This window comes from Oreochromis aureus, linkage group 15 (genome assembly GCF_013358895.1).
Source record: "Oreochromis aureus strain Israel breed Guangdong linkage group 15, ZZ_aureus, whole genome shotgun sequence".
In the NCBI taxonomy this organism is placed as follows: Eukaryota; Metazoa; Chordata; class Actinopteri; order Cichliformes; family Cichlidae; genus Oreochromis; species Oreochromis aureus.
This window is the reverse complement of record NC_052956.1, coordinates 259,105-275,419: the sequence shown is the minus strand read 5'-3', so window position 1 is coordinate 275,419 and position 16,315 is coordinate 259,105. Positions and strand designations below refer to the sequence as shown.

At 43.8% G+C, this 16,315-nt stretch overlaps 1 protein-coding gene across 8 annotated transcripts in view; it reads left to right on the top strand.

The window, feature by feature from the left end:
- Window positions 1-8,548, top strand: part of disp1 (dispatched homolog 1 (Drosophila)) — a 114,903-nt gene extending 106,355 nt beyond the window's left edge. For all 8 annotated transcript variants that reach the window (XM_039598813.1, XM_039598816.1, XM_031734163.2 and 5 more), the window contains 5 exons: window positions 2,130-2,224; window positions 2,470-2,567; window positions 2,658-4,247; window positions 5,548-5,811; window positions 5,898-8,548. In XM_039598813.1, coding sequence (XP_039454747.1) covers window positions 2,130-2,224; window positions 2,470-2,567; window positions 2,658-4,247; window positions 5,548-5,811; window positions 5,898-7,706 — 3,856 coding nt within the window. In that variant the 3' untranslated portion in view covers window positions 7,707-8,548. The remainder of the gene's footprint in view (window positions 1-2,129; window positions 2,225-2,469; window positions 2,568-2,657; window positions 4,248-5,547; window positions 5,812-5,897) is intronic.
- Window positions 8,549-16,315: the final 7,767 nt, after the last annotated feature.

Below are 16,315 nucleotides of genomic sequence, written 5' to 3'. Positions count from 1 at the left end.
TTTGCACTGTCCACTTCCTGCTGTGACAAAACAAATTTCCCACGTGTGGGACTAATAAAGGTTATCTTATCTTATCTTATCTCCCCTCCACTCTCATCTTCAGATGGGTCAGAGTTGGAGACCAGCCGCTCTGTTTCTACCTCCTTTTTCCCCCTAAAAGATCACTCCCAGAGCCTCCTGTGTGCTGTAAAGTGTCGCCCTCTTCAAAATAACTGCTCCAGCGCTGCTGCTCATACTTCTAACTATAAACTACCTGAGCCAGAACCAAAGAGCCCTATTTTGTTTTCAATGTCTTTGAAGCACTGAAAGGCTATCGGTGTTTAATATCACGGCCTTAGTTTAAACACAAGAGTGTGCCTTTCTAAGAGAGAAGACTTGAAACTGAAACAGACAGACCGACAGACACACACACACACACCACTGTCTGAAATCAATCATCAATAGCGAGACCCACTTATCTGTGAGTAACTAGGCAGGAAAAGGTAAAAAGTGTAAAATGTTGCTTTCAGTGGTAAAAAATTAGCACCACCTGGTGGACACTATATAAAAGGAACATTTTAAAGCAAGTGGTCCAAAATAAAAATCTTTAAATCAAATTTACATAATTGTCTTAGACATTAAATTTTTAATTACTTTTGAGCCTGTAAAACTGAAGTGACAGTGTAGAGAACATTATTAAACTGTTACTGGTTGAACAAATCTTTGTTTGGCACTCATGCCTGTGGCTTCCACTATCAGCCAAAAACAGAGGTCACAGGGGAGCCAAGGCGTGGGGGTCAGAGGTAGGGGTGAAGGATACTGTTGACAGACCTGTCTGAATTTCTTGAAAGAAGAGAGGGATAGTCGAGGTTTGTCCATCCACGAGGTCAGCCTCTGCCTCCCGTCAGCCAGAGTCTGCTCACTAATCAAGAGCAAGTCTTTGCATGCATGTCTGTCTCTATCAGGTCTTCATGCACACATCAGACTGCAGATATCTGGTTTCTTAAAATTTTACTGTTGCTTGGTTTTGCTTATTTGATGGATATCACCATATTCACAGTCATGTCACTTTAGCATGATTAAAAATCAGTAAGACTGAACCGTCTTTGAATCAGATTTTATTTTTGTTTAATTTTTTATGAGCAGATGTTGTGTAGATCCATGTAGCTAGGATTAGAGCTTCTAAAAACTGCAGCTCTCTTCTGCTGATTAGATAAAGTCTGTTCTCTCGTCTCCCTCTGTGGACGCCTTTGTCTCGCGCCGCGTGTCTGTCTTCATGTAATTGTGTGCTTGTGTTGTATCAGAAAGTGGCTCCTGCTTCTGTCAGCGAGCTCCCCTGGCTTATCCCCTCCGTCTGTTACTCTCTCTCTCTGACATCCGCCCGATTACCCTGCCTTCCTCTTTTCCTCCTAAAAATGTGGCTCATTTTAAAAAAACAAAAAAACAACTGATCTGCACGTCTCCCCCCGGGCGCCCTGCTCAATCAGAGCTACCATTATGATTATTAGAATAATGACAGCAGTATCTCGCTGTACTGCAGAAAGTCATTTATCTGATTTCTTGTAGGGAGCTGCGATGACTGCTGCCTTTTCAGACACAGCAGCATCTGTTTGAGTCATGAAGTCATGAATAAGAATTCTTTCTGGATCGTTTTCACCTTGCTGCCAACTGATTATTATATTTGCAGCACATTTGTGCTACAAATATTTTTAGCGCATTTTCTGTCAGTCATTGAACACATTTAAGTGCCAAATGACACATTTTTGCTCTCATTGTGCAGAAGGAGCTATCTGCTCTGACAGAACTTAACGGAAATGGTGTTTCCAATAGTTCAACTGTAACGTTAGCTAGCCTTGTTATTATACATTCACTGGTCATTTTGTTAGGTACATTTTGCTAGTACCAGGTTGGGGCCACGTTTAGCTTCAGAAATGCCATATTTGTTCTGGCTGTTGCTCACTAAGTGGCCCAAAGTGTGCCAAAAGACTATGAGACTATGAGCTATGAATCAAGCAAAGCTTCATAGATTACACAGAATAGTCTAGCACTTCACAGTGAAATCAATGTATTTTGTGTAAAATTCACATCCTGTTCAGCACCTTACTTCAGTGCTTCAAATATTTGCTTATTCTTCTTCTCCTGTTTTCCAGTCACCAAGAGCCCAGGTGGCCCAAAGACCACTTTGACAGAGACAAACGGCAAGCCGAGTGGGACTTCAGTAAAGAGTTCTTCTGTGATGTGCCAGGTAAGATTCAGGACGATGGAGAACAGGAAGAATTTTGAGATCATACTAGTCCACAATCCACACAACTCCCAAAAAGATTTGTGGCTTTATATAATGATGAGCAGACAGACCGAGGAATAGTTGTGCTTTTTACTGTGGCACGCCGATGGAAATGAACGGGATCTTTGTCAGATGGTCAAATCATTTTTTTGTCTTGTGTCTTGGGAAAGATGTTTTCCTACTTGAGTATGCTATCCTTTCTGCAGGTGACAGCTATTCTAGACTGGTGTTCTCGTCAGCTGAAGGGAAGAACCTGTGGAGTATTCAGGCCATCAAATCCATGTGCAATCTGGACAACGCAAGAGTATGCTGGCATCATTCAAGTCGTGTGAATCTGTTTTTCTGTTACACTTCTGTTTGTTTTCGCGTATTTATTCATTCTTTCCATCCTTAGGTGCGTTCCCACCGGGACTACTGGAATCTTTGTCAGCGCACCAATGCTGATTCCTGCTGCCCCAGCTGGACACTAGGTAACTACATTGCTGTCCTCAACAACAGGTCATCCTGCCAGAAGATTACGGAACGAGACGTATCGCACACACTCAAGATCCTGCGCTCGTGCGCCAAATACTATCATAACGGCACACTGGGACCCGACTGCTGGGACATGACCCTGCGGCGGAAAGACCAGCTAAAGTGTGCCAGTGTGCCCCGCAAGTGTACAAAATACAACGCCATCTACCAGATCTTTCACTTTCTGGTAGACAAAGACTTCCTGAGTCCCAAGAGCCTGGAGTACCCTCCGCCTGTGCTCAAGTACAGCATGCTCTTTTCCCCCACGGAGAAAGGCGAGTCTATGATGAACATTTACCTGGACAATTTCGAGAACTGGAACGCCTCAGACGGCATCACCACGGTCACAGGGATCGAGTTTGGCATTAAACACGACCTCTTTCAGGACTACCTCCTCACAGACACGGTGTATCCTGCCATAGCCATAGTGATTGTCCTGCTGGTCATGTGCGTTTACACGCGGTCAGTTTTCATCACACTTATGACAATAATAGCTATCATCAGCTCGCTGATTGTGTCCTACTTTCTCTACCGGATGGTTTTCAACTTTGAGTTCTTCCCCTTCATGAACCTCACAGCCCTCATCATCCTAGTAGGCATCGGTGCAGATGACGCCTTTGTGCTTTGTGACGTGTGGAACTACACTAAGTTCGATAAGCCTCATGCTGAGCTGGCAGAGACGGTTGGCGTGACCCTTCAACATGCGGCCCTCTCTATGTTTGTCACCAGCTTCACCACTGCTGCTGCTTTTTATGCCAACTACGTCAGTAACATCACTGCCATTCGCTGCTTCGGAGTCTACGCTGGCACTGCCATATTGGTCAACTATATTTTAATGGTGACGTGGCTGCCCGCCGTGGTGGTGCTACATGAACGCTACCTGCCCAACATGTTCCTCTGCGCCAAGCCTCAGCACCAGCAGACAGGTTGTTGCACGCAGATGCTCTGGGCCGGTCTTTGCCAAAAGGCCAACAAATGCCTCTTTACAGTTTCGGAGGTGTCGAGGATCTTCTTTGAGAAGGTGCTGCCCTGCATCGTCATCAAGCTCCGCTACCTCTGGCTCTTCTGGTTTCTTGCCATGACCGTGGGCGGGGCCTATGTGGTTTGTGTAAACCCAAAGATGAAGCTCCCCTCCTTGGAGCTGGCAGAGTTTCAGGTCTTCAGATCTTCTCACCCATTTGAACGCTATGATGCGGAGTACAAAAAGCTTTTCATGTTTGAGAGAGTCCATCATGGTGAGGACCTCCACATGCCCATTACCATCATCTGGGGGGTGACCCCTGTGGATAATGGAGATCCCCTGAACCCCAAAAACAAAGGAAAGCTGATGCTGGATAGCAGTTTCAACATTGCCAGTCCAGCATCTCAGGTCTGGATCCTCAACTTCTGCCAGAAAATGAGAAACCAGAGCTTCGTCTTTCAGTCCGAAGAGCAGGACTTCACCAGCTGCTTCATCGAGACGTTCAAACAGGTCAGTACTGCATGTGTACTAGTGATATACGGAGCAAACTCCAACCTCAAGGACTATTAAACCACAATTGATCTCCAAAACAAAAACGATTCCTCTAAGAGATGAACACATTTCTGATGTCGGTGTTCTCCTGCCGTTTGTTAAATTCTCACTTGGACTGATTGACTTCATCAGATTAAACTTTCTTACAGTTGGCTAGCATTAGCTTATCCACTATATAGAAAAATTAGTTGTTATCCGGTCTTTAAGTGATGACGTATCAACCCTGCTTTCCAGGTCCAAACTACTCTGCGTTTATTAAGGCTGTTGTGTTTTTAACATGCTTTAATGCTTTGTATCCTGAACAAGTCCCTAAAAACACTCAGTGATCACTGTCGGCCTCTCTCAGTTTTTATTACCACCGTTCATTTTAAAACTCAGTGTTTAAACCCTTCCGATGTAACTACAGCCCAGCCCATGCAGCAGTATATTAATGACTAACCTCGTATTGTGGATGGATTATCTCAGCTGTTCTCCTGACTGAAGTTTGGTCCGTTTACAGCTTCCTGCCATGCGACTGCATTTGTCCCTAACCATCGGGAACCCTCACGTTAACTTTTATCGAGTGGAAAAAAGTTAGCGTTCATCCTCGAGCTTCACTGTGTTTATGCTATGCTAACATAGCTGTGTCGCTAGTGATCACGTAGCACATCATTATATACCAGCTAGCCCAACTTCAGTAACCCTACAAACGTCACTGCTGTTTAGTTTCCTGTCTTCATTTATGTTGGAAGTGATAGCAGAGCTGTACGTTTGAATGTTTCAGAAATCTCTCAGTCGGAACATGCTATATCATGTTTAGGTGGAAATGTTAAACTAATTGTTACACTTGGTAAAGCAGCAATGCTGATCATTTGATTACAGATGAAAGAATTTAGACAGTTTTTAACTCTAAGTGATGCCGCAGTGTTCGATTGACTTTGGGACCTGAAGCGGACAGAGTTTTGGACCGGAAACGGATAATGACATCAAACTTAAAGACCGGATTCCATGTAGCCCCGAGTAGCAGTCCGCTTGGCTCTGTGCTTGCTAATGTTGTCACTGAAACAGTGTTTTACCCACATGTTGTTCATTTGTAAGGTAACTGTTAGCACTGTTTATGATGAGCACAGAGAAGAGTTCTGGTGAGGAGTGAGCATACAGGTCTCATTCTTCAGTGCTTCACTTAGAAATCGTTACACAGGCTATTTCAAGACATCCATGTGGATGGAAGTTTTTCATTTTTCCATTGCAGTCCTTTTACCTCTTCTGTTTTTAACAGTGGATGGAGAACCAGGACTGCGACGAGGCCTCTGTCTACCCTTGCTGCAGTCAGTCCACCTTCCCATACAAACAGGATGTCTTTGAGTTGTGTATCAAAAGAGCCATCATGGAGCTAGATCGGAGTACTAACTACCACCTTGACAGCAAGACCCCCGGACCTCGATTTGACATCAACGACACCATCAGAGCCATTGTTTTAGAGTTCCAGAGCACCTACCTCTTCACGTTGGCCTATGAGAAGATGTACCAGTTCTACCGCGAGGTATGCAAACCCCCAGCATCACCTGGATACATCTTCACTGGTGAAACAAGATATTTAATAATGTTAGCAATGTCTTTCTGTTTTAGGTGGATGCCTGGATCGAGGAGGAGCTTCGCTATGCCCCAGCAGGCCTTAGCTATGGCTGGTTTGTGAGCAACCTGGAGTTCTACGACCTTCAGGACAGCCTGTCAGATGGGACTCTGATTGCTATGGCGCTGTCAGTGGCAGTTGCTTTCAGTGTCATGCTCCTGACCACCTGGAATTTCATCATCAGCCTGTATGCCATCCTGTCCATTGCAGGGACCATATTTGTCACAGTGGGCTCTCTGGTGCTTCTGGGCTGGGAGCTCAATGTCTTGGAGTCTGTGACCATTTCAGTGGCGGTCGGACTGTCAGTGGACTTTGCTGTCCACTACGGCGTGGCCTACCGACTTGCCTCAGAGCCGGACCGTGAGGGGAAGGTGATATTTTCCCTCAGTCGGATGGGTTCTGCTATTGCAATGGCAGCACTAACCACCTTTGTTGCTGGCGCAATGATGATGCCGTCAACTGTCCTGGCCTACACGCAGCTGGGCATGTTCATGATGCTGATCATGTGCATCAGCTGGGCCTTTGCCACCTTCTTTTTTCAGTGCATGTGCCGCTGCCTGGGGCCCCAGGGCACCTGTGGCCAGATAAGGCTGCCCAAAAAACTGCAGTGTCAGGCCTTCACCGAGACCACATCCAGCAGCCCCTCACCCCAGGGGAAGAGTTCTGGTCTGGTGAAATACCAGCTGGACAGCAAGGGTGGTGAGGTGGAGCATTATGAGCTGGAGCCTTTAGCATCCAGTCAAAAAACTGAGGATAAACCGCACGACGAGCGTGATTCCAGCACTCAGCTTTATAACGGAATTCCTCCTCACCACCACACTGCTCCTTATTCAAACATTCATTACTCGAACACCGAAGCCGGCAAAAGAGGACCCGAGAATGGGCACGTGGCCACGCTTAGCACACCGTCCAGGTGCCAGTACTCGCAAAACACCAACTGCACATGTGGGGATCCTCCTCATCTGCTTCAGCAGTGGAACCCAAATTCCTGTGCGCAGGATTCTCGCTCCTGCACGCCCACCTCTCAGCTCTTCCCCCTCTCAGGAAGCCCCCTCAGCAAACAAAACGCGACCCTTTTACCGACAAACCTGGACCCAGCCTACACACGCGTGGACTGCTGTATGCACTACTTCCACTGTCCGTTCACTCATTTCCACCACTGCTCACAGGGGAGAGTCGTGACCCCCAGGCAAGGAGCTGCCCATACCTGTCACCTCAGGAAGCACTGTATCCATACTGCGGCCCTGCAGGCTGCCTCAGTAGGAGACCAGAGATCCACGAGCCCAAAGCAGGACGCTGGCCCGGATCCAGGACCAGGACCAGGACCTGGCTCTGACTCTGAGACTGCTGGAGAAGTCATAGTTCATAGGCATGAAATGTCAGTACCTGACAGTAGCCAAAATATCAGCAACACAGCACAGCCTCAAAGCCCCTGCCCCTCCCCCTCTGCAGGCTCATTACACAAAAGCTGCCATGAATGTGCAACGGACACCAGCCGTTGTCGTGGTGATAACCACACACCCACCACAAGAACTGAAATGGCAATGCACATGGATGCTTGTAAAGTCCCTGGCAACCAGGACAAGCCTGACAGTATTCCCGTCACACGGGAAGAGATCATCAAGACATGCAAGCGGAACTCAAAAAGAGAGCGGACGGCCTCTGCCTCTCCAAAGAAACTCAACTGTTTTAACAGGACGTTGAAAGTGAAATGCAATTCAGCATCAGATGTGCCAAAAAGCGAAGCCAGCGTGCCTCCTATTGCAATAAGCACTACTAATCTCTCTTCTGAAAGCTTATGCTGACAATAAGTGAAGTCAGTATCACAAACCAAAAGTCCAAGAAATGTTGTGCAATCGTACAAGGTGTGGGATGTGTTGACCAAGTGCCTCAGTGTGTTTCATAAAGCACGGACTCACTACATGTTTTCAGTTTACAGTTTTCTTTTTGTCATCATCAGCGTTTCACGTCCCAGATGTGGTTGTTGTTTTTCAACAGTGAAACAAACACTATTGATGAAGCTGCATCATCACTGTGGGAAGTGAATGGTCTGTTTTTTGTTTTTTTTCAAACCGACGTCGTCAACAAATGTTTTTAAATCGAGTGTTAAATACGCAGCAGCCATTTGCACCGACATGAAATCGCGCCGCGTCTGTTGTTTTGTGTCGCCTGTGGTCAGTGCCACGTCTTACAAGCTTGTTGCTCTCTATCACTTTTTTGTATGTGCTGGAGTCAGTGTTAACTTCCCAGTGTACTCTTGCTGCCTCAGATAAGCTGTACTGTATGATCAAAGTGTCTTTAAAAAAAACAAAAAACAAAAAAAAACATAGTCTTGCCGTTGTGTGTATGTGTACACACACACGCGCACACACACACACACAGACAGACACACGGTGGTGGGCTACACTTCAGGGCTTGTAATTACAGGAGAGATCACTTTGGCACACAAACACCCAGAAAGGAGCTCCCATCAGCAGTGGTTTCACTCATCTCATATATTTGGAGTTGCTCTTTTGTAATGTGTCCAGGACACCCAGGTTTTGTTGTTTTCATGTTGAAACGACACTGAGAACACGCATTAGCAAACCTAACAGTATAGCTTTTGTATTACCAAAGAATAAATGAAAAAAAAAAAAAAAAAAAAAAACCAAAGAATAAATGAATTGTGAGTAAGCCGAAGAGGGGAAGGATAGTAATACACTTTGCACATTCACTCACATGATACAAAGGCAAAAATAGAAAAAAAACTTCCACACATGACTTTTACATACAGTACTGTGGAAAAGTCTCAAACCACCCCTCGTGGTCTTTATGTCTTGGTAGGAAAATGAGAAATGGGTGCAGCGATTTACTGAAACAAGCTACAGTGGCTTGCAAAAGTATTGGGCCCCCTTGAACTTTCCCACATTTTGTCACATTACAGCCACAAACATGAATCAATGTTATTGGAATTCCAGGTGAAAGACCAATACAAAGTGGTGTACACGTGAGAAGTGGAACGAAAATCATACATGATTCCAAACATTTTTTACAAATAAATAACTGCAAAGTGGGGTGTGTGTAATTATTCAGCCCCCTGAGTCAATACTTTGTAGAACCACCTTTTGCTGCAGTTACAGCTGCCAGTCTTTTAGGGTATGTCTCTACCAGCTTTGCACATCTACAGACTGAAATCCTTGCCCATTCTTCTTTGCAAAACAGCTCCAGCTCAGTCAGATTAGATGGACAGCGTTTGTGAACAGCAGTTTTCAGATCTTGCCACAGATTCTGGATTGGATTTAGATCTGGACTTTGACTGGGCCATTCTAACACATGGATATGTTTTGTTTTAAACCATCCCATTGTTGCCCTGGCTTTATGTTTAGGGTCGTTGTCCTGCTGGAAGGTGAACCTCCGCCCCAGTCTCAAGTCTTTTGCAGACTCCAAGAGGTTTTCTTCCAAGATTGCCCTGTATTTGGCTCCATCCATCTTCCCAACAACTCTGACCAGCTTCCCTGTCCCTGCTGAAGAGAAGCACCCCAGAGCATGATGCTGCCACCACCATATGTGACAGTGGGGATGGTGTGTTCAGAGTGATGTGCAGTGTTAGTTTTCCGCCACACATAGCGTTTTGCATTTTGGCCAAAAGTTCCATTTTGGTCTCATCTGACCAGAGCACCTTCTTCCACATGTTTGCTGTGTCCCCACATGGCTTGTGGCAAACTGCAAACGGACTTCTTATGGTTTTCTGTTAACAATGGCTTTCTTCTTGCCACTCTTCCATAAAGGCCAACTTTGTGCAGTGCACGACTAATAGTTGTCCTATGGACAGATTCCCCCACCTGAGCTGTAGATCTCTGCAGCTCGTCCAGAGTCACCATGGGCCTCTTGGCTGCATTTCTGATCAGCGCTCTCCTTGTTCGGCCTGTGAGTTTAGGTGGACGGCCTTGTCTTGGTAGGTTTACAGTTGTGCCATACTCCTTCCATTTCTGAATGATGGCTTGAACAGTGCTCCGTGGGATGTTCAAGGCTTGGGAAATCTTTTTGTAGCCTAAGCCTGCTTTAAATTTCTCAATAACTTTATCCCTGACCTGTCTGGTGTGTTCTTTGGACTTCATGGTGTTGTTGCTCCCAATATTCTCTTAGACAACCTCTGAGGCCGTCACAGAGCAGCTGTATTTGTACTGACATTAGATTACACACAGGTGCACTCTATTTAGTCATTAGCACTCATCAGGCAATGTCTATGGGCAACTGACTGCACTCAGACCAAAGGGGGCTGAATAATTACGCACACCCCACTTTGCAGTTATTTATTTGTAAAAAATGTTTGGAGTCATGTATGATTTTCATTCCACTTCTCACGTGTACACCACTTTGTATTGGTCTTTCACCTGGAATTCCAATAAAATTGATTCATGTTTGTGGCTGTAATGTGACAAAATGTGGAAAAGTTCAATGGGGCCAAATACTTTTGCAAGCCACTGTATATGGAGCGAAAACAAAGTTTGAACAATTCTACTGGGCTTGAAAGTCAATATTTGTTATGACCGCCGTTATTATTCAAAAGAGCCAAAAACGCTTGGGAAGGAGGTTTCTCCAGGAGTTCTTCAGGCTTCCAAAGCTCTTGTTTGGATATTGGCAGCCTCTTCTTTCATTCATGATAATCCTACAATTCTACAATCATGTTGAGGTGCAGCTTCTGGGGAGGCCAATCCATGATGGATCCCATTTCATTTTTTGTGATTTGAATACAATAATGCTTTTAGTGTCTTTGCAACCATTACCGTGCATTACCAATCAGTCACTTTTGATTGCTCGGTGGATAAAATCTGAAGATACTTTTCTGTGTTCATAATTTCATCAATTTCAACGAGCTGCCACCAACTGAAATTCATCCCAAACCATGACAGAGCCTCCACCGTGTTTTACAGATGGCTCAGGGGTGTACCTCCTGCCACCTTATTGACGGCCACCCTTCCACAGTAGCTGGATCAAGGGGCCAGATCCACCTCTCAGGTCCTGCATCAGGTCTTTGCATGTGACTTTAACATTTTCAGCTTATTTATTTGACTTCAGCTCCTTTGCTTTATCGTTTTGATTGTCACAGCAACAGTTTGAGCTACAGCAAGAAAAAGCTGAAGAAATCATTACATAGGCCAAGACCTTAGAGCAGAATGAATATATGACCTGTGTTCATCGGGAGCGCTGAAAGCCGACCCTGATCCAACGCTAGGAATTTTACCCTTGCTCGAAGTTTGCCAGTTTTCAAACAAACAATGCTGAGCCAATTTCCAAGCGAGCTAGCTGTCTGCACAGCTGACAGATGTTACAGACATAATATCCCTCCTCCATCCCACGCTGCTCGTTTTTTTGTTCTGCTCAAGCTTTTCAGACCAAGAGCAGAAAACACCTGTTTCCTCAGGGGTCAAACTAGGGGGAGAAAGCAGCCACCTTGACTTTCTGCTCCCTGTCTTCCCTCCAGTAAGGAATGTAGTAAGATATTCATCTTTGACTACATTTGATAGAGGCGCAAATATCGACAGCACAGTGCTGGTATTAGAATCTGATTGATAACAGCGACATAGGATTGATACTTTGTTTCTATCCTCCAAGTTTTGATGCATTCTCAATCATCCAGGAAAGTAAATCTCCAAAAGTTGAATCTGTTCATCTGGACGTAGCGTTTTGTGGGAGAAACGTTTCGTCACTCATCCAAGTGACTTCTTCAGTCTCAGCTGACTGCAGGTTTCCCCAAACCTTATAAACAGTACATTTGCATCTGGTTTCAGTCATTATGCAAATGTACTATTTATAAGGTTTGGGGAAACCTGCAGTCAGCTGAGACTGAAGAAGTCACTTGGATGAGTGACGAAACGTTTCTCCCACAAAACGCTACGTCCAGATGAACAGATTCAACTTTTGGAGATATCCTCCAAGTTCATGTATGAATTGCATTAAATAAATAATTATTTTTGGAAATGAAAAAAAATAGACCTCAAACACACTCTGTAAATAATGTCTGAACCCTTTTGTGTTGACTGTCACAGCTGGCATAGTGCACAGCTTTTCTTTTCATGTGGAATCACCCCACTGGCCTCTAGAGCTACTTCAACATGTCAAATTTATTGCTTTATTTTGAGTCTCAGACACATTTTTCCCCCACTTTGGGCCAAGACTGTAGTTTCCACCACAGTCTTGGCTCATTAACAAAGCTGCAAACTGTGACGTTGATGCCCAAATCCTCCTCCTATTTCAAAAACGCGTCCCTCCACCAACCACACTCTGCAGCGTCATGGTGGGCAGGAAAAGTACCGCCATGCTTTTGCTTCTTTTTTCCTCTCATCCCTGAAACAAGCTCGCACATACAAACAAGCCCTCTAAAGTGCATTACACAAGTAAACCACCCACAGCTTCTGTGTGATGCTTCTGTGTTGGTGGAAAGATCCTATTTTGGCACGTACAGCTCAGCTCGTGTTCCTTCAGGCGTCTGATCCCCACGGCTGCGGTTCCTCTCCTTCACAGCTCAGTCCCTGCAGTGAGCCCACATCCCTCTGAGGCTTGCTCCTCAGGTTTGTGTGAGCATCCCTGTAATTCTGTTTGTTTAAATGCAGGTCAAATATTAGCTAAGGCTGTGGAGAGGGGTTTATTACATTCCCCCTTCTAGGCAGAATCTTCTAAGTGTAATCTGCAGGCCAGGAATAACTGTGACGAAGCTGCAGAGCTTGTTTACAACGCAAACATTTGCTTCCACTTTTCAATTTAGATTCTGGAGGAGCCTCTGGACTCCTCTACGTTTATGGAAATGAAGCAGCTTTGGCTTCTTATTACTGCTTTTTTTTTAAACTGCTCTTTTCTCACATGGGATCCATGAATTTCCTGTCAAAGTACACAGCATTTTCATTAATTCAGGATGATATTTCACCTCTGACATTTCTGTCCAGACCTCTGTAATCAGTATCAAGGCTGACATCTACGCGAGCCATCCTCACACAAAAGGAAAAACATCAGCACTTCTGAGGGAAGTATGCCCATCCCAGCATTCACAGAGTCAGTGGACTGAAGTGGCTGTAAATAGTACTGAACATCCCTGTAACGGTCACCTTGTAGAATCTTTGCAGACTTTTGTGATATGTCAAGGTCTCACACAATTATCAGCGAATAAAAATTAGTGAGCAAAGAGTTGATGCCTTTGTGGATTACCTAGCTTTCCACAGTGCCACCATGAGGCTGAAACAAAGTGACAGGCTGTGACTGAACCAGGGTTATTACACTAAAACGACTAAACGACTAAAACTAAATGTGAAAAAGCATTTTAATTTGATTAATCAATAAAAAGTAAAAACTGGACCTGTGGGGAAAAAAAAAATTAAACTGAAAATGGTAAAAATCTATCAGAACTTGCCGTGAGGCTACGATGGATGTATTTGAGACTGAATCACTGGCTTTTAAAGGGTTCTGTGTTTTATTACAAAAGCATGCACTGGTTTCCTCAATCCTGCCTTCGACAAATGTCCATACAATAATAATTAATAAAGACATTTCCAATAATCATTTCTTAACTGAAATGAACAAAGTCACTCTGGAGATTGAAACTAAATTGAATTTAAAGCAAAATAAAAACAAAACAAAAATGAAATCAAAATAGTGAATAATTGAAAAATACAACCATCTGAGGTGTCAACAAACACTGAAGTGCTTCTTGAAAGCATGATCACATTTCAGTAAGTAATAACAGTAAGCTGTTAGCATGCTAACATCTTAAGCTAAGCTGCTAAAATGAGACTCGGCAGGAAAAGGAGAAGTGAAACTAAATTTCGTCTTTGTGGCTGAGCGCTATCCAGACTGACAGTGAGCCTTAATTAGTTACACCCTGCTAGTATCAGGTTGGACCCTTTTTGACTTCAGAATGATCAGAATCAGAATACTTTATTGATCCCTAGGGGAAATTATTTTGGTTACAGTGCTCCAGCACAAACAGTAACAAAGACAGACAATACACTAAGTAAGAAATAGACACAATATATACATGACTTATATACATATAAGTGACTTATTGATAAATATCTGAATAAGAAGAAGAGCGTGTGCAAAAAGGGTGTAGCAATAGCAGTATACAGTGTGTTAAGTGGAGGAGTTGTACAGGGAGATGGCCACAGGCATTTCCTGTGTCGTTCAGTGGTGCTTTTTGGTAATCTCAGTCTCTCACTGAACGTGCTCCTGTGACTGACCAGCATGTTGTGGAGTGGGTGGGAGGTGTTATCCAACATTCTCAGAATACTTTATTAATCCCGAAGGAAATTAGGGATTATTATTATTTTATTATTTTATTTTGGACAACATCCGCCTCTCCGACACCACCTTAAGGGAGTCCAGCTCCATCCCCACAACATTACTGGCCTTACAGATCAGTTTGAGTCTGTTGGCATTTGCGACCCTCAGCCTGCTCCCCCAGCATGGAACGGTGTAGAGGATTGTACTGGCCACAACAGACTTGTAGAAACTAATCCTTCTTAGCACAGTTACAGTAACACCAAGAGTCCTGATGCGGCCCATCTGAGTCATTTAAATCACCTTTCATCCCCATGTGCTCAGTTTTGAACTTCAACTGGTTGCTTAGACCATGTCTAAACGATGTGATTTACTAATTAGATGGGTTTTTTTTATGAGTAGCTAAACAACTATACCTAATAAAGTGTACCTAAAAATTATTTCAAGTCCATACCTGCTTCATGCCCTGGGGAACGGAGCTATGGCTCCCCACACTCCCTAGCACATCGTTACATGGAGAAACCTTTAGAACAGCGGTCCCCAACCTTTTTTGCGCCACGGACCGGTTTATGCCCGACAATATTTTCACGGACCGGCCTTTAAGGTGTCGCGGATAAATACAACAAAATAAAACTAATACTGGTACCGAAAAAAAGAAGATTTATTCATAACACACGTGAAAAGACCCAGGAAAACCAAGTTAACGATAAAAACGATAACAAAATAACGCTGAAAACCGATAAAAACCCTGAAAACAATACATTTCACACCCGAGCCTCAACTCTCGCGGCTCGGTACCAAACGACTCACGGACCGGTAACGGTCCGAGGCCCGGGGGTTGGGGACCGCTGCTTTAGAATACAAGCGTGCCGATCCACACAGGTGTACACACGGGTGCTCACTGACACAAACTTCACCTTTCTTGGCTGCTACCTCAAAGCACATCGCGTGCTGCACAGTAACATTTAATATTTAGTATCTACTGTTATTTACTGTTAGCTAGTTTATTGTGATGGTGTTGTATTTATTATGTTGCTCTTTTTTGTTTGTTTTAATTTCTGTTTTCTTTCTTCTCTCAACAGGTGATCCAGGTGTTTTTTCTTTTTGTTTGTTTGGTTTTTTCCTCACCCCCTTCTCACTATCTCTTCTCCCCTCTGTTTTTCTTTCTCTCCCTCTCTTTCATTCATTCTTTCTGTCTCCCTGTCCTGTCCCCCAGTCATGTCTGTCCCGTCTGTAACAAGTGAAAATAAAATGAAATAAATACATAATTATAATAAAGGTCAATCAACTGGACTAATATGGCAAGGCCATGATGATCCACTTGTTCTGCTAGGCATCTTTCTTAGCCTTCAGACAACAATTCTGATGGCTAAAGATCCAAACTCCCCATGGAAGAGAAAGATCTCTTCCTTCTCTCTCTTTAAGTCCCAACTCAAAACTCATTTGTTCAAAATAGCTTATCCCACATAACCTCTCCACTCTACTATTTTAAATTTGTTTCATGTCTTATGCTTTTATGACTGTGTAAAATGCTTCCTTTTATGTTGCTTTTATTATTCCGCTGTGTACAGTGTCCTTGAGTGTTCTGAAAGGCGCTTTCAAATAAAATGTAGTATTATTATTATTATTATTATTAAACGGGACAGGCAAAAAAAAAAAAAAAGGCCAAGTGAGCATTAGCAGGTAGCTACATATCTTATTATATGTTATGTTGTATTATATGTTGAACAGATGAAAAATCAGCTGTTCTCACTGAAGCTCAAGAGTCATTTTAACAACCAGTGGTGCCCAAAGGCTTTGTGCTGACATGCAGTGTGTCCGTTTGCATAAACTTTGACTCCAAGTCATGGATGAACTGTTCACATTCTACAAATGATGTCAAAATGTTCAAAATGATTTTTTTTTTTAACTAAATAAAATAAACAGTCTTTGGTTCCCTCGTCTTTCAAATTAACTTCTTTTGGGGCACAAAACAGAAACATCATTGGTGCCCCCAAAAAGAACATTTACAAAGAATATCAGGAAATAAAAAGAGCTCCATGATGAACAAATGTTAATGCTGCACTGTGTTCAGATTAATGGACTGTTCACAGTGTATAAGCAGCAGGAGCCAGCAGACTGGCCCTAATGTCCAGAACAGCTGGCTCATAAAAGCTGGGAGGAT